General features: G+C 40.7%; 1 protein-coding gene across 1 annotated transcript in view; it reads left to right on the forward strand.

Moving 5' to 3' along the window:
* LOC111271861 (uncharacterized) overlaps positions 1-24,025 on the forward strand; it is a 38,596-nt gene extending 14,571 nt beyond the window's left edge. Inside the window, exons 2-17 of the mRNA XM_022852872.2 lie at positions 7,047-7,898; positions 8,312-8,872; positions 9,148-9,153; positions 9,797-10,282; positions 11,747-12,091; positions 12,383-12,547; positions 12,705-12,896; positions 13,483-13,647; positions 13,813-13,941; positions 16,302-16,491; positions 17,190-17,337; positions 17,704-18,085; positions 18,615-18,794; positions 19,905-19,938; positions 20,720-21,197; positions 21,444-24,025. Of these exons, the coding sequence (XP_022708607.2) occupies positions 7,391-7,898; positions 8,312-8,872; positions 9,148-9,153; positions 9,797-10,282; positions 11,747-12,091; positions 12,383-12,547; positions 12,705-12,896; positions 13,483-13,647; positions 13,813-13,941; positions 16,302-16,491; positions 17,190-17,337; positions 17,704-18,085; positions 18,615-18,794; positions 19,905-19,938; positions 20,720-21,197; positions 21,444-22,199 (4,725 nt within the window). The 5' untranslated portion in view covers positions 7,047-7,390 and the 3' untranslated portion in view covers positions 22,200-24,025. The remainder of the gene's footprint in view (positions 1-7,046; positions 7,899-8,311; positions 8,873-9,147; positions 9,154-9,796; positions 10,283-11,746; positions 12,092-12,382; positions 12,548-12,704; positions 12,897-13,482; positions 13,648-13,812; positions 13,942-16,301; positions 16,492-17,189; positions 17,338-17,703; positions 18,086-18,614; positions 18,795-19,904; positions 19,939-20,719; positions 21,198-21,443) is intronic.
* Positions 24,026-25,570: the final 1,545 nt, after the last annotated feature.

Genomic DNA, 25,570 nt, shown 5'->3' on the forward strand with positions numbered 1-25,570 from the left:
TCTCTTAAGTAACTTGCCGTGGTAAAAAATTGGGCCTGATCAGATCTGATTTGCATTAACAGTATTGTCCTTTGTATAAAGATGGTGTAAAGAGAGTGCTGTTGCCAGCGCCCAAAAGATAGAATATACGGTAGCGCCGTCGACTAAGAATCAAAAAAGTTCCAATTGTAGTTTGGTAGGGCACATACAAACTGATGCGGTCTTGAACTTAATAACATATACGGAAATTATTATTAAAATTATTCAATTATGCAAGCATTTTTACTCGCAGTGATAATGAAAAGGTAATATTTCCAAAATGTAGCAAGTTTCCAATTTTATCTCAGACATTGAGCGAAAACTAGTTCCATTGTTTCGACGATTGCTCAGTCGGTCAAATTATGTATTTCATATTTAATTAACAATAATAACGCCGAAAGCGTTAAGCCTTGTTTCAGATGGTACGTATTTTAGATTGCCGCCGTTTTAACGAGGATACTCTTAGTAATAGGAAAATAATAGAAAAATTAATAGGACCTGTTTTGACCCTCACTTCAACGTACGTGGACGGCGCGTATCGGGTCATATCTCGGTTGACAGCCTGATAGCATGGATCAAATGCAAAAACAAGGACTTTCATCTACGGTGTGAAACGGGCTCGATGATACTGAAGACAGATTTTTCATGTATAGCTGAGGTCAGCAATATACACTCGTCGAGATCATCACGTTTCGTGTAGAAAGTACGTTATTAGATTGAGACTGTACCTATTTGTGGGTCGAAACTCTATTCGATTGGGCTGGACGACGAAAAACGAGGGAAGTAACACAGAATAATTTCGAAAAACCTCGAAGTTGAAGAAGGGGGTCTAATTTTTAGTGTTATTCCAATCTGGTCTTTGGAAAAGGCTGCGCTTTGAACGCTCGCCTTCAATGTGCCATTTATTCCAGCTGCAAATAGCCCGAACTCCTCCGAACTCCGAATCCGACTATCCGAATTCCTCGATTTGTAAAACAGTTAACGACGCTTAATGTACTTTCGCCAGTATGGATGGATACAGCACTAGCAAGCCATAAGAATTGTCAAAATTTACCTTTTCATATTGTTTGGCCAACAGGCGGAATTAACAAAAGTTATTACGGTCAAGTTTTGTTACTGGGATCATTGTCATTGTTATGACTTTCGTACTCGAAATACGTAATTATTTCACTCAACTTACCTTGCCCATTTGTATCGGCTGGGGTAGCCAAAAAGGCGCGGAGGAAAAATTAGCTTTTATTACTATTACTATTGGTAGATGCGTATGAGCTATTAAACACCCCACTAATCGAATGCGTACGTTAGAATATACGATACATTCTAATACGCTGTACAATACCGTTTTACTTAGCGTTCAAAGATCTACATCTAGCAGTATTCTATCGAAGTAAGTACGACACAGGCAGACATGTCCAAGATCTATTCGAAATTACGCTTCAATGACTGCCAGCAACTCTAATTTGTTCTATAACTCCACGATAAATGACGGTTAAGTATCAAGAAATAAGCATTCTCCTGATATCCAGTGAATAGAAATTCAAGCAAAAAAAGTTCTATCGTTTTGATTTGAGATAGATCAAAAAGGCTTGTCCCTAGTTAGTATGCGCTCTTAGAATGATGTGTCACGTCCGTATTGCCTACCTCATCTAAAGTGTGCGTTATACAAGCTTCTCATAAATAAACTATTACTCGAAATTATGAGAACCGGTGGATGTTAGCCTGAAGCGTTTATATGTCAAAAATGCAATTATTCATACACGTTGCCTATTCCGTACGCTGATTTTCGAATTCCAGAACCTCGCAGACTTCGTCCTTGAGCAAGACCTAGAGCAGATTTTTTTGTTAATTTTCATTGAATTTGTTTACGTTCGTTAAATGTTTGTTAAACAAGAAAATCAGGTTGACCCCTAGAATGATTCCTCTTTCGTGTGTAATGAAAATTCACTCTTTTGGCTACGCACAAATGTTCTATATTACACAGCAACGTCGGCCATCAACGTATGACGTTTCTACCGAAAAATCTAGTTTACCGATCTTTCAATAAGAATCTCATTTCATACGAATCGCCAAAAAACGTTATAACTTCCAATAGAGGTCTTAACTTATAAGAAATAAGTGGATGTAGTTGGAAAACCAGCAACTCGCTACACCAAGCAGCAGCAGCTTTGAAGTCCTTCGTAACTTCTGCCGCCTACCCGGAAAGGACAAGTCCGTTTACCTCGTATATGTGCAATTTACGTCATTGGAGTAGTTATGGTACGCTTGCGCCGACGTGCGTAACAGCCCTCGAATGCATTGTGCAGGGTGACAAAAGGTGTTTGAATATGTATTGCAGTGTTGTGCATTTTACGTACACACGGCACACACATGTATTGTATGTATGTATGTATGTGTATTATACAGGTAAAAAATTAACATTCTGAAATTGGCGAGTAACTTTTTCAAACTGCAAACAACTTCAGCCGTACCTTCTATATCCACTAACTAATATAATCCCAGCTAGCGATGCACTGACTTAGCCATCCCCTGTCTTGCGAAGGATGTGAGGTTTGCGAAGTAAATGTGGAGCCCTGCCAGCACATGCTTCAATTCCCAAGGGGCATTTATCCCCTATAACTGGGCCACCTTAAGTTTATCGAAATTCAAGACATTTGTATGATAGATAGACATGCTTAATCCTCCTTTGGGTACCCTTTAGGTCGTGGTTCCTCTGGAAGACCCCTAAAGAGGTCCCTTTAGACCGTGACAAAGCACAGTAGAGCTTCAATTAAGCAACTGTTACAGTATAAGAAAGCGACCATTGCCATTTATGCCAATGACATACCTTTCTGCTCTTAATTTTCTGTAGGTGTGCTAATGTCAGCGGACAAACGGATGAACAAAAAACTTAGTTTAATTATTCTAATTTTAATTTGCTTGTGCTCAAATACTGTTAAGAGTTAGTAAGTTCATTCTATTTTTATGTGAGTGATAACATTTTTGATAATATCGTCGACTTGTTTTATCGTGTTTATGATCTCAAGGCCGAAACAGCTTTCGAAGTAGATATGACACAATACCATCAATAAATAATGAACCGAACAACAGAAGCAGAAAATAGGAACAGTACTATATTTTTTGACAACCTAACCTAATTTTTATGTCGTCCCACGTTTCTCGCCGTCGTTGTTGTCTTTGTACTAGTTGTAAAGGAAGCTTCTACATTAAATCATCACATAGCTAGCTTTGCACGAACGAGTCTTCACAGCTTCGAAAATCCACCACAAGCCATGCCTCCATTTCTTCTTTAGAGAAAACACCAACAACGCTGGCACCCGAAAATACATTATGGAAAATCTTGTATTCTTAACATGCTTATAGCTTTCGCGTGGAATCCGTCATTTGCTGTCAGTACAGCTTCGAATACTGGGCCGCACCTAAAGAACCGTACCAGTCAATTCCATCTAGAAGACCCGTTTGGCTCTAACGACAATGTGGTAACGCGCAATAATCTGGCTAGCTAATTGAAAAATACGCAATGAATTTTCTATAAAACAATGGCCCCAAGTAAGCTGCCCATTTTTTGCAAGAAATGCAAGGAAATCTTCCAGCATATTTTCTGCGTTCTTTGTTGTCCCACATCGGCATACTTCAAGGTTAGGTGCCGTTTCTTCCAGCGGTGACGATCAAGTCTGATTTTTTCATTTGCTTCGTCTATATGAATGCCAAAAGTCTAAGCACGTCTGAGGTTGAGGGCGGCAAGGTCCGTTGGGGTCGAAGGGCTAGGAATAGCACAAAGTATGAGAAGTCCTCATTGTGTCTCTCTCAAAATTGCCAACCTGTAAATCGTTTACCGGATCTGATATGCGACTATATACGGTTGATACAGTTTAACTGGATACAAGTCTGCTGATCGCGACGACAGATAAGCAGTAACAGACGCCTGTAAGCGCTTTGCTTTTGCATAGGTTTCGAAATAAGCACTCTTGCTTGTGGGCATACTGGTTTCACTGAGGAGTAGAGATGAAGGTAAAGGCCGATAATTTTTTCACGGTATAATGAAATTTACACATCTTATATAAAGCATGCGATCTGTGCCGACTTTTTTGTTTGGGTTGCAGGTACGGATAAATACCAACAGGAATGATCTGAGTAAAAACAACAAACAAAAAGAGGTTGTGGTCATAGATTTAGAAATATTTCGACTTATTTACGGTAGAATCGTATTCGAAGAGTTCTGTTTGAGTTGCTTGGCTAATGAAGATAATCTATTTTTTTTTATACCAAAAGAATGAACTAATAGATTATCAGTGAATCTATATATTGATTATCAGTTGTGATACTGTAATAATTATTCATTAATATAAGCGAAGAAAGATTTTTATACTTTTTTTTTTTAATAGAAAAATCAACAATGAATCTTTTGAAGTTCTCGTGCTGTGTTTTTTGAAGGGCAACTTATAATGTGTTTTCTAATTAATTAGGTACATATTATCAATATGCCGATCGCACTATGCCGTTACTATATGGCATCTCTAACGCTGGAAGTTTCTACGTTCGGTACTTCGGTTAAGCATCGCTCTAAACAACTGGTTTCTACTACGGCACGAAATTATGACTAGGATTAGTATGTTTTGAGTTTTGTGTTCGATATCATTACTAGTCCTTGTTTCAGATGGTCAATACTTCGAACCTAGATCATCTCGTTTGTTTCTAGCAGTAGGCAAACACGTTACCGCTGTATTATCACGAAGAAGTAACATCCCTCATCAAGATGACAGTTCATTCAAATCAGCCCTATGTCTTTCCGAAAAGCGATATAGGGAAAAATTGTCTAGCGAGTTCGCTTTAGGTTTTACTATTCCAAAGTTGAGGGTTGAAACATTGTCGCATTTAGGACCCACTGCAAAAAAGTCCCGGGCATTTCGTGACACATTTTCGAATACTGCATGTTCTGCAAAATCTGTATAAAAAAAGTTTACATATTATCTAATGATCGACTTCTAAGTATCGACTTCAAATTATTTGGATATTATGTAGATGAACTTACAAGTACTCCTAAAAAACCTCAAAATAATAAGAATATATTTCGCTATTTATTCATAGTTGATATTTTGAAAAAGATGAACGAGCGCTTCTTTGACATTTCGTGCTTAGCTTGTATGGTATATGTTGATTCGTAATGTCACATGATACAAAGGATTATGCAAATTTTCCAGTAGTTTTTCAAATTTCCATTATTTTTCTTTTTGTTAGCATTGCGAAACACTATTTGTCCCCTTTTGAGCACCTCTTGCCCTTGGAGCTATTCTCTGATATCTCTCTTCATTGCCTCCTCGGGAAGAAGCGTCTGACTGCGAAGAAAATTGGCTTGTGAGCGCGTAAGGTCGTTGTTGTTGTTGTTGCCTGCAAAGGAAAAGTTCGTACGTTGTCCTCTATAAACCTCTCTCGGCATACAAGTCGTTCTTAGGAATTTATCGAACAAATTATTGCTTGCCTCATATGCTAACATCCTCGAGGGGCACCTGGAGTTTAGGCCATGTTCCCGATGCTACATCATGAAATAGCAACTACTCTGAGGGTCTTGCGGAGTCCCCTGCTGTGGAGATGCCGAGAATTGAGGGCGGCTCCCGTTTACCGACATTAGCAAACTAACATACCAAAAGGCTTCATATAACCTATGGTGAGAGTGGAAGCTCGGGTGAACGCAAGTCTAAAGCTCCGTGTTTGTGTCCTGAGACAGTATTTCCAAATCCTGCACTTGGACCCTAACGACTATGCAAGTGCCCACTGTTCCTGAATTCCTATTGATCTCGGTCTACTTGCGTATGGACGAAAAGGAGTCGTCACCGAACAGAATACAATCTTACAATTACCGCAATGGTTGTAATCGTAAACAACGTTGTCAGATTAAACACTGTAGGAGAGAGAAGGTCAGGGTTCACAACGGAAGTGAACGTGATCAAGGCTGTGGTTTTCAGGTGATCAAAGAAACTCGAATGCCTATTGCGTACACAGATGAGGACGTCTTCAACTCCGCTGCTGTTGCACCGCTGGCCATGTACAGTACCTAGGCCAAGATCGAATAAAGTTTTTATGTTGTGGCCGCAGTCGAATAATCTTCTAACGTAAATACTTTTCGATTTGCTGCCTCTTTGAACACTTAATACAAGACAATCTCTCAGATAGTAGGTTCTTTCCACCAAACTAAGCAATACTATTTCGCAGTGATTGCAGTATGAAGTCGTTCGAGTTACGGGGTGGGCATAGAAGCAAAGGAAGAGTCTGGTTCTAATTCAGGAAATGCTTGTCCTTAAAGAGTTATTCCATATAATTCGCCTATGCGAAGAATAAATTCGTTCGATGGTTAAAATTTGAAAATCCGTTTGATCGCGCGTGTCGAAATCCTAGCTTAATGTATACATAACAAAATCTGATATCACATTTATATGTAGACGTGTAGAAACTACCATTTTGTAGGTAATAATACAAACAGACGTTTACTATGGAGTAGTTGAGCTCGAAGCGTTGGCAGATAAGTCGTCGTTGTCGTAATGAACAAGAAAGTTCATAGACAAGCATAAGTGCATTTGCGGAACCTGTACAAATTATAATTGAGTATCAGTAATTTAGGAAAAGGCAGCGCTGTTAGAAAGATATTTCGTTTATTTAAAAGAGACCAAAACAATAAGATACCAAGTGATAAAAAAATATAGAATAACTAATATTTCAGTTTTATGGTTTTATTAGGTGGTTATATCGAACAGGACTTGAGAACTGGACATTTTGAAATAAGGATGGATGATAGAAAAAAACACTTAGAAAATACTATAAAAGTATAATTCGCACCAATTTTTCTATATACCTGTAGGCAGAAACGGGTACTAGCCACTAAAAGATTTAAAAGTTCCTCTATATGTATACATATATATACCTTATAATATGTAGCATATGTATATATATATATATACCTAAATACAACAAGATCTAAAAGAAATAATTCGAAAGCACGAATACTAATACTAAATATTTCATTTGTACATTTTCAGTCGACTGAGTGGATCTCAACCACACTTACGCCCCCATCTTCCCATCACCACAGGCACGAACCACACTTCCATCATTATGGTCATCATGTAGCTTGGATCTCACTGTAAGGTGCTGCAAAGGACGACAGATGATAATGATGAGAAAATCACGCGGCCACGTTGTCAACTATTTACCCTCTCGATCTTCTCTTCAACCTGACACAGTCGCGTCATCTGCTACACGTCCCGTAGTTCGTAGGCCGGCATTCTCCTTCCGACTGATGCGGGCGTCTAGCAGCATAGGAGCGTTGGCCTGTCCCGCCAGTGAAGGATAGCCAGCTAGAACAAAAAGATATGTTCTCGCGATGTCACGCCCATCGCCACTGCTGCCGCCACTGCTCGTTCGAGTGGTGCCGCTCTGGGCGATGTGGCTAATCGTGTATTGCTTTTGTATCTGCTATCTTTGTGTTTCCACTGAGGCGTCTCTAGCTCTGACGTCATCGTCGGCGCCGACAATGGTAACGCGTCACGTATCAGAGCAAACGAATCGCCTCAGCCATCGAGGTAGCCTGTCTAACAACGGCTCCCAGTCGTCAGTGGACTCAGCCTCAAGAGAAACGGCGAGCACCAGGCCGGAGATTCTGCCCGTGCCCACCACGATAGCAAAGTATGTCAACAGTCAGAACGATCGATCGCGAAACAGATCAACTTTATCGGCCATAACTAGCAATGATAATTGGCATCGGCCCCAGTGGATGTGGAGTGAGTATTTGGACGATTCTAGGCCTAATCTTGTCGTCGAAGCCATCCTAAATAGAAAAAAGCAGTTTTCTTCGTCGTCGTTGAATGTTGCAACTGCCGATCATGAAAAGGGTATGCACTACTCACATCATCGATCACGCTCTACTAAAAGGCATTACTATGAAAGGGCATCAAGGGACGGGGTCAGAGAGACAGAGGGTAATTTCAAGTAATTGGAGACGATAGTTCTGCTTCACGTACAATTTCGTACATAGGCTTCAACAGTAGGGTTTCGTTTAACCTCGAGAATCTGACGATATTTTAATGGCACTAATAACCTGACGGAAACAACGCCTAGCATTGTATATTCAACGATGAACATAAGTGAAAAGACCCCCCAAAACACAAAGGCCTTAGGTCCTTCTTATCTATCAGTAATATTTTAAGAACCCACCTCGTGAACCAATAAAGAGTACTTAATTGTATACTAGACAGGCAGGGATGTCCAATAGGTTGATATTTTATTACTCATATCTGAAATGCAGGCCATCGAAATAATCAAGTACGGGGAGTAGCGTTTGGTTCGGCGACTCGTAAACGTACGGACCACCAGCATCGACACAATCGTTTTGACTATGAACATTCAGTAAGGCTAAACCGTTATAACAACCGAAAGGCCACTAGGGAAACCCAAGCTAAAAGAGACGGTAGTACACAACTCCTCGAGAGATCCCGGGACCGGTTTAATAAAGACCCTTTTGTAGTTGAAATCAACAACATTCGAATGGAAGGAAACGCCGAAGTATTCAGCGACCAGTGGGATCAGATCAGCAGCTCTGGCCGTGATAATACTCAAATGAAATCAACGCGCATTGGTGTCACTATGGATACAAATGAGAAGGGTGTAACGAATGATAGCATTCGTAGCAGCGGCAGGAGGTTTGAGGGGACGTTTCGGTGGCATACACCGGAAGACTATCGAGTTCAATCAAATCAGCAACGGCCACAACATCAGCAAGAGGACCATCCATCACAACTGCTGCAGATACAACAGACGCAGGCAGGCGGGGGAGGAGCGTCTAACAGCAAAAAGGGCGTTAAAAAAGGTAAATCGAATGGTACATACGTGCAGTGTCCTAAAATTCGAAGCAATAACAAACAGAATTGTGCTAAGAGACCTGTGTATTGAAAATAACTTGCATAATTGTGATATTTCGGTGGGGTCGCTTGCTACAATATCGTTTTAGAGCGAAAAGCAAAGCTTCATGTTCTTATGTACTATATAAAACATATATATATATATATATATATGTTCAGGCGTAAGAAAAAGGAATGAGAGATTTAACATGGGTACGCCTGTTTTGTCTTGCTTGTATTTCAGGCCAAGGTAGGTTCCGTTTCTCGTGTTCTTGTTCATAGTAGGGATTGCAGAACAAAGAGTCGAATTTTAACATCTATCAATTGCGAACTATAAAAGTAATATCTAATCAGTAGATTATTCCTGCGGAACATTATTTCTATTTAATAACGGAATCGATAGGCATCGCGAACGAACTCTTCACCACTCACTTGCTATGATAACTGATCCCCTCTGGGCTAAAGGATACCTCCTAATACTAGCAACACATTAAGAAGATAATCTTCTCCGACTTGCTAACTAATATATTGCCGTTCAAACCATTCGTCTATTACTAGCTTAAAATTAAACAAACAACGAGAATGGAGAAGAAACTCTGTCTTATTACCGCACTGAGTGCAGTCGGACACGACGGACGATCTCAAAAACTTCACGTGTACTACAATCGTAGAAATGGAACCCAATGTCAAGTAATAAATATCAGTGATGATATGACGCTCTTCTATAAAACGCATGGACATAAGCACCCGTACGCATAAAGACATACATGTGCACATAGAATCTACGTGCAGTCAGTACAAATTATCAACAATTCGATAATAATAAATTCATTCCTGCTTATGGCAGCATTTTCTAGAGATGCTCTATCTCTTTCTATTTTTGACGTTCGTAGCTTCGATCGTGTTCACGGCAGTAGCAGGGGGCGCAGTGAGCCTCCCATGCAGTCTTGCCCCCGTACCGGACGAAGATAATGAGGTCGCCTTGGTTCTTTGGTATAAAGATGATATTTCCGCCCCGCTGTTCACGGTGGACGCCCGAGGCATCGGCGACCTTCAGTCCGCTCGCCAGAGCTCATTGGACCAGCTGAAAGAAAGGGCAAACTTTATTTTGATTTCGTCCCCATCGCACATATCCGCGTCGACAACGGGCTATAGCAACAGCAACTATCGTAGTATATGGCAAATCAGTCAGGCGTCAACGAAACATAGACCGCCATTGCCAGCGTCTGCTGGCGCGCATCCGGGCACTCCAACCACTGGTTTTGCCGCTCACCTACATGTTCAACCTGTTCGAGAATCCGACGAAGGAGAGTACCGATGCCGGGTAGATTTTAAACGAGCCCGCTCGGTCAATACGGTCGTCAATCTTCGTGTAATTGGTGTGTGTCCATTGCTGACGATAATAATGACGGTCACTATTATTATCATTAATTGCCTATACTAATACATGCAGAACAGGTACACTCGACAAGTCTATATAAATCTTGTTAGCAACGCGTTCAAAATAGTTGTTGGATAGTGCATGCCGATATTTTGTGTCTGGGGGCAATCTACACTTGAATGATGGAGTGAAGGGAGCGAGAATGTCTTCTGCATAATGCTAATTTCATGAAGCGCTCCAGAGCCGTCCCGGGCATTGTTATCCACTTGGCTTGCTGCCAAAAATTTAGAGCACGCGTCACCATGCTGGGATTATAGAGGATTAGGTAAAAGCTTTTTAACAAATCTATACTATATATTGTACCGATATAGAATACAAGCAGTAAAAAAAAAAAAAGATTTGTCTGTAATCATTTTCCTTTTCGTAATAATAGTTTCCTTTTTCCTAATATAGTTTCGTTTTCTTCCGCTCCTGTGGCGGGGCTGCTGGTGGTACCTACGTTTTTAAGTTTACGATTGGTTCGAATGATCATTTATTAAAACGAGAGGTTTCGCAAAGTTCGGTTTTAGATCCATTTATATTCATCCTTTGCATGAGGCATGCCGACCTTCCGCATCGAGTGCCGCGGGAACAGATTTCACGCCATTTATTTTATTCGTGCTCATTCACTCTCATGAGACAAGCTCGCAAAAGGTCTCCTAACGCAGGCGTCTGTGACCTTGACGATAAACTGGTTAACGCTGAATGAAGCTATCAATCATGCCGTTGACCGTTTTTTTTTAAGGATGCCGACAACGGAATGTGCCCTAAAATGCTTTACCGATATACCAACTCAACAGAAACCCCAATCAATTTAATGGGAGAGTCCTTTAATTAGGTCTACTTGCACGGCGCCTTGGTTGGACTTTAGAACAAAGACTAAACTGGGCTAACCGTTTCCTTGTGTTGCGTGTAAAATTTCTGCTATAATTGCTATACTAACTAGCCTTTCTACCAAATTTTAACCCAACATAGATTTTTGTCATTTCATAGTTGCACCATTGTCCTCGTACGCTATTGTGGCTTATGGCAAGACATCAGCGATACACAATGTGTTGAGTTCAATCAAACGATCGCAGAAACTACTAGAAATGAATTACCCTATTACTTTTTACCACCCTACAGTTTTATGAACCACAAAGTTGCCGAGATTTACTAAGCATCGTTTGTAGTAACTTGGCGTCCACGCTCATCTTGTTCCTATTACGCATTAGTCGATCCCAGCCTTTCAAGCTGATACTGCGTTGAGGCTGATATTTTTGAAGAACATTTGAATAATTTTTTAGTAATATATATATATATATATATATAATGTATGTGCTTGAATTGAGTTCAACCATGTTAGATAGGGACTGCTGACAAAGTACGCTCGAATCTAATTTATTCCCACATTTTGCGTCTGACAAATTGTTAATTGACGCAGTGCCTCCCGGTGATCCAGTTATTGAGACGCGGTCCGGCGTCATCCTTCGGGAAGGCCTTGCGGGACCGTTTAATGACGGCGACCCATTGACGCTTCATTGTTATACTGGTGATGTGGGTCGGCCCCGCGCAAACCTCGTGTGGGTAGCCCATGACGGGCGGGTAATTGATGACACGTTCTCGTACGAGCATATCGACACGCACCATCATCAAACCGTCGTTGTGCGTAACACACTTGAGATTAACGCCTTGAACCGGGACCATCTGCTAACGACTCTAGCATGCCAAGCGTCCAATAACAATATTACGGCACCGTCACAAACCTCAATTACGCTTGACCTTAACTGTGAGTGGTAATTAGATGCTATGCGAAGAAAAATAGGACGTTAGATATAATTTAAACGAATGCCACCTCTGAGCGTAGTGCTGAAAATTAGATAAAAAAAAAAAAAAAAAAAAAGTAATGTGTTGAAATAAGAACAGATTACTTATAAATAAGCATCGTTATACACGCACTGTTGACTCGAATATTATCTACTTATTATATTTACACATTTACTTCATTAATCACTTGTGTTGATTACGTCTAGTACCGGATTGAAAAAATAATAGCATGTTACCCTGTTGCTAATTTCAGTAAAACCTTTGTATATAAATGTTGAACCTTCTTCGACACAACCACTATCAGCCGGTGCCCCGATTGAGTTCGTATGCTATTCAAGCGGCTCTCGACCACCTGCAGTACTGACATGGTGGAAAGGCGATCAGCAGGTCCAGGCCACCAAAGAGGACTTTTCCAGTGGTAAACAGATGAACGCAACATCTGTCATGCTCCGGAACGTCAAGTACCCTTAATAATCGAGCAAACATTTTGGAAAAAAAAAGCCACAGCATTAATATTCTAATGAAATATAAGAGATGACTATTTCATCTGTGTTATTTTTTTCCTCTCTGTTCAGGCGGGTCAAGTTCAAGTACATCGGTATTGACCTTCACACCCGAGCCGGAAGATGATGGTGCCATTTTGGCTTGCCGGGCTGAAAATCCCGCAATGAACAGCAACGAGGGTGAGCGATTCGGTGGCGGCGAACGTCTTAATAACCGACGCACTACGGCTGCCTTGGAGTATAGCCGAACGCTCGACGTACACTGTGAGTATCATAAAAATAAACATAAAGCATGCTGTCTTCAAAAAATATTCCGAATTTACTGGAGTGGCTATATAGGCCATGTCTGTTCATGGCGTAACCATTTTTATTGAGAAATTTTGTATACTTCGCTACTTTGTAAAAAGTAGCCATATGCTAATAAATATAAAAGTCATAGCAGAGTAAAGTTAGCAACTTGTACACTGCTACAACTAGCTAATGATAAGTATATAAATAAGCAATAGCGCTTTATTACCATCATGACATCATAAACTTTAAGATAGCTAGGGCAAAAGTTAAGAATCACAAAGTTGTACTCTTTACTAATTTTCGACCGAATCGAAAACATGAACATCTTCGATCATCATCCTTTAGTTCGGCGAGTTCTCAAGTTGCCAATAGCCCAGTGGCTGTTACCTTCTTAAGTTAGAAACTCGATAATTTTAATAGGAATAGGATTATGTAATTCAATTCAGTAGATCAGTAGGCCCAGCCTCGGGGCCTATGTTGGTTACAGGCTGCTCGGTGATACTTCTTCCTCATCGCAACCTATCCTGTTTGTTTATTTGTCGGGTGTCTTCGACGACAGATGCACCAAAATTAAAATTGGTCCTTGGTGGTGGCGTACGCTCGGGAGACATTCGAGAGGGTCGCGACGTCTACCTTGAGTGTGAAATTACGGCGAAACCAGCCGCACACGAAATCGTCTGGTATTTCGAGGGCACCACGGAGCTGCATACAGATAAAGACAAAGGTACGTCATGGAACTATAGACTTCACCGGTGTACGGATCCCATAGGCATGTTATTTGTTACTCAGCCAACCGTTTTCGAAGCCGTGAGACCTGTCAGAGTTGCCTGTTGGCAAATGGCACCATGCAAGTCATCTCAGGGCCAAGTTTAATCATTGGTATTTGCAGGAATCATCGTCAGCGGTTCGTCTTTGGTGCTGCAGGCTGTCTCTAGATCTCAGCGAGGATGGTATACGTGTTCGGCTTCGAACCGCGAAGGAACCACAAGAAGCAATCGGCTTTTTCTTCGAGTGAAATGTTAGTGTACCATAGAGTCGTCGTATTACGGGTAGAGTAGAAACTATTGATCAAGATCTTTTCGAGCCCGAACGTAGCCCAGGAACAATGGTGTAAAGTTAGTTCATTTCGCGACTAATTTATTACTAGTTAGTTTATTTTTTATAATTACATCTGGCTAAAAGGTTCCCGTATGCCTTCCAAATCCGTAATAAACGCAACGATATTAAGCATGCAATGAGTCAATCGGAAGAAAGATACAATTGACGGGCACGAACAGAAACATAGGTATAACTAAGTTATATAGCTAACCAAGTAGAAAGCCTTGGTATGTCATGTTAGAGGTCCGGCGAAGAAAAGGGCTAACTATCATAATGAAAAAAGAATGCTATTGATATTGCAAAGATGCCGGAAAAATAAAATATGAAACATGCGTGACTGCAAGGCCATGCGTGCGCATCCTATAGCATCTTCGGTAGCAGTGTCCTAAGGGCCTTAACAAACGAAAGCTGTGAAACAGCCTTGGCTCCTTGGTCCAAATAAAAAATAGATATATGTAAATACGCCTTTATATCAACGTTCATGTATCTACACCAATACGCCTTCAATAGCGTATTAATTGAAATTTATTATTAACAGAAATTGAAATGCTCACAAGTCCGGAAAGATCATTTATCTACCAAACAAACGATCTTCATAGCGACATTACTGTCACATACTGTTGAGATCAAGAGGCGATCATTTTGAAGGTTGAGAGCCAGCACGTCTTTCTGCAATTCTGCTTCCGAACTCACCGCCTTCCTTCATAATGTCCCCTCTTGGATAACTAATCGGCATAGCAAATGCTCACAAACTCACTCCAGCCAGAAGGCTGAGCGTTGCATGTGTCCAGCGACCTGATTAAGTGTGTTTACTTGAAGTAGATTTATTTAGAATGGGGGCTTCAGTTCAAAATGCCTCTCTATTTTTTCAAAGCAACAGAAAGGTCATTATTAGATCTAGCCGTCGACGTGTGTTACTATGGGAAAGCTGCTGTCTAGCCAAGACTGTAATGTGTCAGGCTCGGAACAGCATGCAATCGTCCTATAGGTTTGCCCTGTTGCTGCTCGTGCTCCTTACGAAACTTCGAAAGAGGAGAGAGGCTTGGTTGTTGATAGCCAAAACACCGATCTGCACCAAGCTTAATGCAAGAGAGTTGTTTTTTACTGGAAGGTAATGGCGAAGAGAGCTGAAAATAAGACGGCATAGCAATGTCGCGTAATAACGCTATACATGCAGACATAACTAGTTCGCATAGTTAGCCTAGCAGAAGACCCTAATATACCGTTATATCCCATCAACTTACAGTACTCTCGTTAACGTCTTATCAGTGGATAGGATTTATCTGTGTCTAGCAAGCGTCGAAACGACGCTAGTGACGCTCCATTAGGAGTTATTTCAGCAAGGAAAACAACTGATAGGAATAATGAGCCGTAAGTGATTCATCGATGGATCGACGATAGGTTCTTATAGCTTTGCGGCTTTTTCGGTACGTTCCGCTGATGGCTACCGCCATTATATTATATTTCGAAGAAATTATAATTGGTCTGATACTGTAATCCACCTGTTTGAGCCGCTGAAAGAGATCGACGTGGCGTCCTTGTTCGGCTTCCTGTGGGTCGCGTCTGATTGCTCCAGGAGACGCTTTCGACAAATTGATTGATCAAATAAATGTGTTCCGGAGCTGATCTCTTGTGTGTGCGAGCACGAAGTAACATTGCCCTGCCAGACTGCCACCATGTCGAGTCATTTCCGGTTCCGGTTAGACTCGCTAAAGACGACAATGTTATTATCATATTTAGGTTTCTGTTCGGTTTCAAACATCTTAGATCCACAATACTTTTTGTAAGTATCGCAACAGCGCCTTGATCTTGTCAAAAGCAGATTTGCTATGGGAAGCTGACGGAATAAACCATTCCTTCAGCGTCCATTTAGAGGAAGAATTTGGCTTGGACGATCACTTGTACAGTCATTAATACCTAGACCTGTAGCATGATGGTGTCCCCGGTAATACCCACAGTAGTAAAAACTTCTCGACGGCCACGTGCGAATTTGTCTTATTCCCGTGAAACGCCTGCCTTCTTTTGTTGTTACCATTATGTTATAGAGTCCTGTTGTGTTTGTAGGCGTTCAGGAAATACGACATGATCGCAGATCTAACGGGACCAGCGCGAAACTGCATGGGCCCGGTATCCAAGTACGAATTGGTAACAGGTCGTTTCACGCTTTCTCTTATGTTGATTGACAAGCCGGCTATAAAGGTAACATTATTGGGTTTTTGGTCTTACTTGCGTGTACTTTTCGCCTGCTTATGATATCAATGTTTGCTCCATGCGATACAGATGCCCCCCGATGCCGATCGCAGCAACGTCGCGTCTACGGGGTGGATTTATACGAGAGCGCTCGAATTCGGTGCGATGTCGAGGCTGACCCCGAAGAGAACACCCACTTTAGATGGACTTTCAACAATTCGATGGGCAAACGCGCCGAGCTCGACTCACAACCGACCACGGCTTCGCATCGAACGTCAAGGTATCAATTGAATCCCAAAGAGGCCACATTTTATATTTGCTTTTTTGCTTATCCTTATGAGATTTTTTTTTATAAGTTTTTTAGGCTATTGCTTGTTTAGTAGTAGAAAAAAATGGTTGAAATTGAAAGGCTTTTTATTAGTGCGATCAACTAAAAACTTCTATTTTGCAAGAAACATACTGTCTTAGGATATTAGAAGGAACATTTAAAGGTTTTTTTTTCATCAGCTTCAAGATGACAAGTAGACATGAACGGCAAGTAAACTATATCTCGATGTGTCGGCGACAGTGGCTTAGCAGCAGTCTTTAATTGTCTACATGGCACAGGCGTTGTCCAACCCTTGATTTGTGCACCATTTGACACATAATGACATGTTCTTGTTTCAAACGACCTTTGGCAAAGTAAATTTGCCACTTAAAGGTTCAATATGTCGTTGGTTTCGAACCTCCTCTTTTAATTTTCGTTAGTATACGTCCTAATTTATTTTTCAATTTCAACAAGATTTTCATTTTCGCTGTAGTAACTAAGCTCGGTTTTTAAGCTACCACGCATACGATCTGCCTAATGAAACACCTCTTCAGCGCTTATCGATCAGTTTATAACTCGCTCAATTAATTCCTAACGAGCAGCGTACGTTTATGCACTTACTGAATGACTAGCGTAATCAGAACCTATGCTTGCTTCGATGACGGCCGCAGGTCCATGATCAACTATAAGCCTCTGACGGAACAAGACTACGGAGAGCTGTTGTGCTTCGGAGGAAACGAGGTCGGCGAACAAGTGGAGCCGTGTATCATTCACATTGTCGCCACTGCCACGCCAGATCCCCTTGAGAACTGCTCTCAGGTCCGAATTCTTAACGTGCACAAACACAGATGTATATGTACAGGCAATATGTAGAACGGCCCCCAAATAGTGGAAATTGTTCGGCGTAACCATAAACTAATGGCTAAAATTTAGCTAGAAGCAGAGCTGTATCTGCAATCTACACTCTGGCGATAAACAGATGACCACAATGATAGAAAAAAAAATAGCAAAAAAAAAAAAAAACTATCGGTACGACGGAAAACAAAGTCGTTTCCCACATTACAGTGAATGTACATTTACAATTAACAAGTGCTATTATTATTACTATCACTAGTACTATGATTATCATTGTGGTACATAATTGTCAGCGATAAAGTAAGTACACGTCTTACTTTCGGCGTTCAGGTAAACGCGACGGAGAGTAGTCTGACGGTCGAGTGCTTCGAAGGTGCGTGGAACGGCGGCGGAAATGAATTATCCGCACTGTCTTTCGTGGCCGAACTCTACAGAAGCGACGAAAATGACTTAAAGAACGGTGTAGCTTTCGGCCCAATGATTGCTAATGTCACGGTGAAAGGAAGTACCACGTCTGCGTCGACGGGATTACCATCGGTTCCAGTATTCGTGTTTAACGATTTGCCTCGAATCGATGATCACACGTCTATAGCTAGTGGACGTAACGACGTTGGCTATCGAGTACACATTTACGCGCGGAATCACAAGGGTCGAAGCCCGGTTACAACACTTATAGTTCATCTACTAAACCCATCCAAGTACCAAACAAAACGTGAGTATATAGTTCATGATAGCTTTTACTAGTTTGACTGTATTAATTAGTATGAGGCATTTCGCGAACCGTAACCACAGCTGATAGCTTGCAGACTTGCATGTTCTCGTGTTCTACTAGCAGAGCGATGCTTGTCCTAGAAATGTTTCCGCAACAATGAAATCAAACGGTAGAAGACGAGGCTGCATGTCTCAGGTGATTATCAGTGAAAAGGTTTCAATCCCAACCCCAAACCGAAGACATACGGTTTGATTGTCAAATTGTTCGTAGTTTCTATTTATGTATCGCAGTAACGAAGGTCGCTAGCCATCGTGAGCATATTCTAGAATAGCTCTTTAGGTGCAGTGGAGATTTTTTGAACTCTGTAGTAGTCGGGACTTTACTACATCTGGAAACCGTTTTCCCCAATTCTGCAAAGCTCGACTGCAGCCGGCGTTTCTCACTAATGTGGAACTCGTTGATTAGGTAGAAAGGAGAATCGCATTTTTGGCGAACTGGCGCAACGTATTCGTTATTGATGTTGTTACAGAGTCAGCTCGATTAGGTGTTGGCTGGATAGTCAGGCCACTGCTTGGCCTTGTTCTTGTCCTGCTCATTCTGATCACGTTGGGAGGGGTCATATTGTTCGCGGTTCTAAAATACAGCAAATATAAACAACGACATCACGTTCACAATGACGAGCACAAACAAACGCACTCTGAAGACAAAGGTAACAAATCTGAGCAAGCAACATTCTATAACGAAGTAGATAAATTTTTTAAAAAATTTTATTCGTTTTTAGAACTCATTACCTTGCTAGATAATCTGCCCCTTTTCTCATCGCCCTTATTATATTTTATCGTAGTCAATATTTTGTTAATCTTATTCCTTCCATTATATCTATATACTCAATCTAACAAGATAGGGAAAGGACAGATGAGTTAGTCAGCATATCTTATCGTAAAATATACCATAAATTATGTTGCAATCTCCTAATAGTAATAATACACCGTAATATCCTGAAAAGGCTGGCGTAATGTGCCAAACAACAGGACGCATACTTCTACCCTCAAACGCTATGTGAGTACTAAACAGGACAATCTCATCATGCATCTATGATGTCCACTATTAAATGTTTGTTGCTAATTGTAAACTCGTAAAACTTCGATAACGTCAGCTTGGACCAACTCATTCGTAAGTTGTAACGATTGATTCTTTTTTCTAGCTGACACCTTTTTTTTTGGTACAACTAACTACATTTACATGCGAGCACATACGTATGCATAGTATTATTCCGCTACCGCGCTTAATTATAAGTTCCACCATTCACCTCATTGAGACTCTATCGTAAATTATTCCCAGTACAACGAGAGCTACATCGTTTTTTGGAACTGACCGTCCTAATGGGCCTTCTTCATGACCTGTCAGTGGCCCACTTCGATGGCGTGAGCATCGTCACCGAACGTCGGTTGACCGCTCAACTTTATAGCTCTTTGTCTCATACCCCCATCTGTCCTAGCCATTTATTGGCCTTCTGGATATCTGTAGATTTTAAATGTCCAATGGGCACAGGGTTGACCGCTTGCGATTACTGTCTGCCAATTGAAGCACACGGGAGAGGCTATAATCATTATACTAGCTTCAGATTATACTGATATATATTATCTTATTGATAGATGATAGATAATCTTATTCGGTATGAGGACTAATCTGTTTATTTATAAATACTAGTAAATAATTTGTAGCGTCTATTAAGCACATGATTAGTACGAATCGCTAATTTCGAAATTCTGCTTTGCCTTGCCTTCTTTGTTGTCAATTTGTTTGTCATAAATGACAGCACCCGCATCGGAGACGCACAGCACGAGAAGCAAGTGAGTCCTTAAAAATTGGCATTGCCATGACGGGAGTGTTCACTGTTCGCAACGATATAGCCATACAAAGTATTTGAAAACTAAAAAATAAAATGGCGATATAAAGGGGATATAAATGGAAGAGGGGATATAAAGGTGGGTAGATTGAACATGTTCGAAATAACAGATAACAGTGCTAATGTGTTGAAACCAGTGGAAGACGATGGGAAAAGTGACACATAAAAATGACTGTTTTTTTTCTGGCTTGAATTGATTTAGTATAAGATAAAATTCTTACGACCAGAGAATAACATAAAATCGTAACCAAACCCATGAGATAATAATTCACGGCAGTTTAAGCTACTATCAATCAACAATTAACTAGTATCAGCATTATGCTTATTTTCTTTGCGTTTTCATTGCAAACTTTGCTTATACGAGTTTTCATCACTGGGAATTGGATTATGAATCTTGTTTGAGTAGCGGTTTCCACCACTTTTGTTTGTCCACCACTTGTAACTTTGCAATCGAAAACGTGTTCGTTCATAAGATCTTTTAAAATGAATCACGCGAAAACTTATTTCACTAATCTGTTTAGCCATCATAGGACAAATGTAAGCACTGTAAGATATCACATAAAAAAAACAATGAAGAAAAAAAGCAATAAAAACGCTCACACTTTATCCTCGCCCCCCATCCTGTCCACAGAATAAATATACTGCTTGATATATAATTATCACACATGTCGTCATCTTTGCATCACTTGCTCCATTACCTTGACCATGCATTTTCCGTCGTCAAGATCCGCTCTGTCAGTGCTCGAGGCCGAGACGACCGATGCTGACCAATGCAAGGATTCTACCGAAGTCATAGTTCCACTGTCCGATGTTAGCGATAACGGAAGTAATAACCGTTGTGACAGCGTTGTACTCCGGACGCATTCGAATCTTGTCGGAACAGCTGAGAGTGCAGACGACATCGTTACGGCCGACTCTGTACTTATCCAACCCGATATTATTCAACGTCAGCAGATGCCACCGCCACTATCAACTACGCCGGGACTGGATTCACAGCAGTGCGGAATTTTCGGCATTATGTCAACCCTTTCGGTGACAAGAACATCAACCGACAAAATCACCAGATCCGATTCTCAAGTACTATCAGGAGACATCTATCGGCATCGGCTAGCTAATGGAAAGAGTAAGAAGGCTGGCAGTGGATCGAATCTCAGTCACGCCCTGACAACCGTAACCGAGTTACGGGAAGACGACCGATTAACGGTACCATTTGGTCATAATTTGTTTTCTGTGAATATTTCCATCTTTGTTATGCTGGGCAGGAAAGTCTTGCAAAGATATCAGGTCGCCAAAATTTTCAATGATAGAGTCCTGTAAAAAGTTGCAGTAGTGCTCATAACAGTGAACTATGGTATGTGCAGGATTTTCGCGCGTACTTCTAGTTTATTTTGCATGATTTTTTGAATTTCAAGTTATCCTGTTTTACTAAGTAACACATTTTCCATACAGGCGCCCCACCAAGCAGCCCAGCTCGGGGTCTACGCTACGCTCCATTTATATTCCTCTCAGCCCGGCTTCGGCGTCAACGATTTAGGCAATTGCGGCAGTCTCAACATGGACTGTCCTATCGTCCAACCGACGAATCTACGGGTATCTCCGCTTTGCCAACAAGCGCATAACAGCTCATCCGTCAGCAATATCGTTGAACATCAGCGTTCACCAGTAGCTACCCCGATAGTTACTCAAAGCGGCGATTCCCTTTGGACCCAGCCGAACGAACCCTTCATTCCCAGCGTAAAATCCCCTTCGATTATCGGATCTAACCTGTCGTCAAATCTGTTACATAACGACCCGAGTTTGATCGCTATAACAACGGATATCGTCGGCACCGATTTTGACGACGGCGGCTTTATCGTTATCGGCAGTAAAAATTCAGCGACCGGTCGAACGGCTCAGGAGCGTTGGAAACAGCAAGAACCCTCCGGGCACACAGAACTTTTACCCCCGCAGTCCAGAGTTTCACCATTGTTACCAAATAATTATACATCGGGACAATTTAAATTCACTGGAGTAACATCGGATTCACTTGATGGTTTAAATGCGGGCTGTGGCGATCACGCGCCAAATGAAACTATCGTGTTCTCACAAAAATTTCATTTCCGTAGACAACTGCCGTTAACGGAAGGCGGTATTACTACACAGCTGCACCATGATGCCCGTCAACAGCAGAAACCCAACGGTAATTCTGTTGAGAGCACTGTATAACACTGGGACAGCAAAACGAAGTGCGTGCTTCTGTGACGCTGCATTGATCGTCTTTGTCGAGCTAACTTAAGAGCGTTTAGTGAAGCCTGACGTAGACACACTTCGTTTCGTGCTGAAGATAATTGCCAGCTGTCGGAAGCGGCAATGGTTGGTGAAAACAGCACCAAACGTAAAAATTCACACCTTTAAAACGGTATACGCGCGATACCTGTTTGAGCGGATATAACGGATGTGGTGTGAGTTGACGAAACGAGAAGCGGCGGTATCGGATTTGGATACTTGGAAGTACCTAGAGAAAGGAATCACAGTGAACTCATGCGGACGACAGGTAACGTAAACCTTAAACATAACAGGCCCATAACGAAAGAATCATACCGAACGGCCAAGTGTGGAGTTCGTATCAGAAGAGGATTCGAAACGCGACCAGCGATCTCCATGTTGAGAAAGGTTTTGCTGTTATTTTCTATTGGAAATTGAGGTGTAGGATGCGATCGACAAAATACGAATGTGTATCTGTGCGGGTGTAAGGGCTACGAACGGCTGCACTTTTGTTGTATAGACAATTATTATATTAAGTAGTAAGCGGCGTAATTGGCACCGTTTAACTTTATCGAATGAGCATATCTAGAGGGAATAAAAGACCCTAATGGCTGACGATTTTTTTTCTCCAAGTGCAACGAAAACAGGATCTTAGTTTCCTAAATAATTGAATAGGATTTGTTCAGTATTTAACTTGTTATGACAAAGCGAATGATGCTCGTTTTTACCGTGAACAACAAGATATGTTTATACAAATACTGAAATTGTTTTTAAGAAGAACATGTAATCAGCATACCAACATTGTCGAAGGACATACCCTCTTAGCTAGCCGTTTCATCGAAATGCTTCGTTCAAAACAGTGGTTTAATCTATTGTTGTTAGCTTAGTTTACAATGGTATATATACATAAGTATAAATCGTAGTAGAGGAAAGTATGTAATGAGCAAGTTGTAATATAAATAAAACAAAAAAAAAACACTGCGGAAATATTCAAATATATCAAACAGACGCAGGGCAAAAGACTAAGAAGGTCACCCAATTAACGTAAACCTGAATCGGCTGATCAGCGTCAACTCAAAAATAAAGCAAGGTTCTATTCAGCCGAAAAACAAAATCGCTCGCGATGCATCTTCATTACAAAGTATGGGATCCAAGCGAGCGTTGTAGATCATCTACCTGCAGATATACGTTGTCGCAGGTAGATATGGCTCGCGAATACGTTGAAAGTATATGTAATAGTTACAAGATCGACAATGCTCCTATTCGGGGTCGGTGTGAGTACGGAACAGAAGCAGGAGTAAAGAAAATTATTGACGAAGTACGAACAATACCATGTAAATGATGTATTTTAAGACTTATTTGTATGAAATAGAATGGTCGAATAATCCAAAAATGAACGAGAAAAGAATGCAACTAAACTATATAAAAGCGAAGGAAAGCAAAAGGTCAATAATTGTGGAAAACAGTACGCTATAGATCAGAAGCAAAAAGACACAAAGCAACAGAAGTGGAAGCATATGGAACTATAAGAGGTAAAGATTGTAAAACAAATATCGTCAGATTGAAAATAAATTCTATTCGAAATTTCGACAAAAACAAACGGCAACGCCAAAAGCTAGACATATTTTTCGTCTCCTCAGTCACTATGAGAGGTCATAATTTAATTCTGGAAATTGCGTAGAGTCGAGCCACACGTTTGGGTCGGGACCGATTCTACTTCGTGTGAACAGAAAGCGCTTACCCAGCTTAAATTTGCTTAATAAAAAATTAAAATAGCAACTTAAGTAGTTCTGGCATATGCTTTATTTAGTATAAACTTATTCTACAGTGGACATTCACAACAGCGATAGATAGGATCAGTCTGATCCACCAACATCACATTCTATCGGTGGTAACCGCTGTTAGTTACAATTGTTTATATCTACCAGCTGATACACAAAAACTTGAACAAGTTGTATATCAGCTGCTAGTCATGATTTGTCATGAACGGATGAATGGCAAGTCTTACTATAAAACATTATTCTTGTGTAAGCGGAACAGCCTCATCGTGTAAGTTGCTCTCTCAGATTTAGTAAGTTTCTTTTATCGTACTTTTCAGTGGTATATATATATATATATATATATATGTATATATATATATATATATATATATATATATATATATTTATATAGAGACGGGTGCTCCGTCTGAATCCGGTCTGTATTTCAGCGTAATGTTCGCTGTGCAGGGGTAATGGGTCCATCGGCTACATTAGCTGTCAACAAAAAGGCAGTTCCTAAAGTATGTAAAAGAGCAAAACAATAAGTCCATCATGACGGAAGGCACTGCTACAATTTGACCGAAGATCAGCTATTATCGAAAACGTAATATTTCGCGTCTCCGGACGAACCCTACTAAGATATAAAAAAAAAACTACTTTTTTGGCCCGAGGTTCATTTGGGTCGTCATTCATCGTCAGTTCTCATGTGGCTTCTGAACAAATCATAAAAATTATTAAGAAAACAATCTTTGGTTTTTCGATGCAAAAATTAGCAACCTTTTTTTAGGTAGAAAAATATCATTTTTCAATTGGGTCGTCACACAAATTTCAACGGTTGGTCTCCTTGGACTTTTTTGTGCCTTGAACTTTTTCTCGTGATATCCTCTTAAAATTCTCTTTCTTTAAAATTTTCATATACAGCGTAGTGATACCTTGCAATATGGTTTGATGCATGGTTTCTCCCAAAAAGTTATTTGCAGATTTAAAAAGATTGATTTGAAAAAGGTATCGAACTCGAATTGAAGTTGTAATTACTGTAGATGATGAAAGGAAATATGAACGTTAGGAATGACATTTCTGCTGCGTGCAGAAAATCCCTGAGTTATCTCTTTATGTCCTTCTTCTTGTTACATATTAGACGAAACACCATGTATATCCGAAATCAACTCACGCGATTTCTATGGTTTTTGTGTGCAGCTTGACGTGCTAAGAGTACGGTACAATAAGAACGACACGAATGAGAAAAATTGGTTTTTCTCTAAAATATCTACAAAACCTCCACAGAACCCCGAATGTGAGCTGGGAAAGAAATTACGCCTTTGTCTTTTGAACAAGAGCTGAAAGGTTACTCATTTGTTTAAGCTCTACGCATCAGGTCCGAATTTGCATTTTCCCAAGCGATTAGGTCTGTTCACGTCCTTTTATGGAGTCTACTACGGTGTACATGGTTGGCTTTAGAGTTGAGTGATGAATGTTCGAAAAATCTTATCAATCATTTCCACATCTTTAATCGTCTGGATTTTCAGGAGATTTTATAAAATTTCGAAAATTGGCCTTATTCTATCTGTAACG

The sequence above is a fragment of the Varroa jacobsoni genome, unplaced genomic scaffold (genome assembly GCF_002532875.2).
Source record: "Varroa jacobsoni isolate VJ856 unplaced genomic scaffold, vjacob_1.0 contig01139, whole genome shotgun sequence".
Lineage (NCBI taxonomy): Eukaryota > Metazoa > Arthropoda > Arachnida > Mesostigmata > Varroidae > Varroa > Varroa jacobsoni.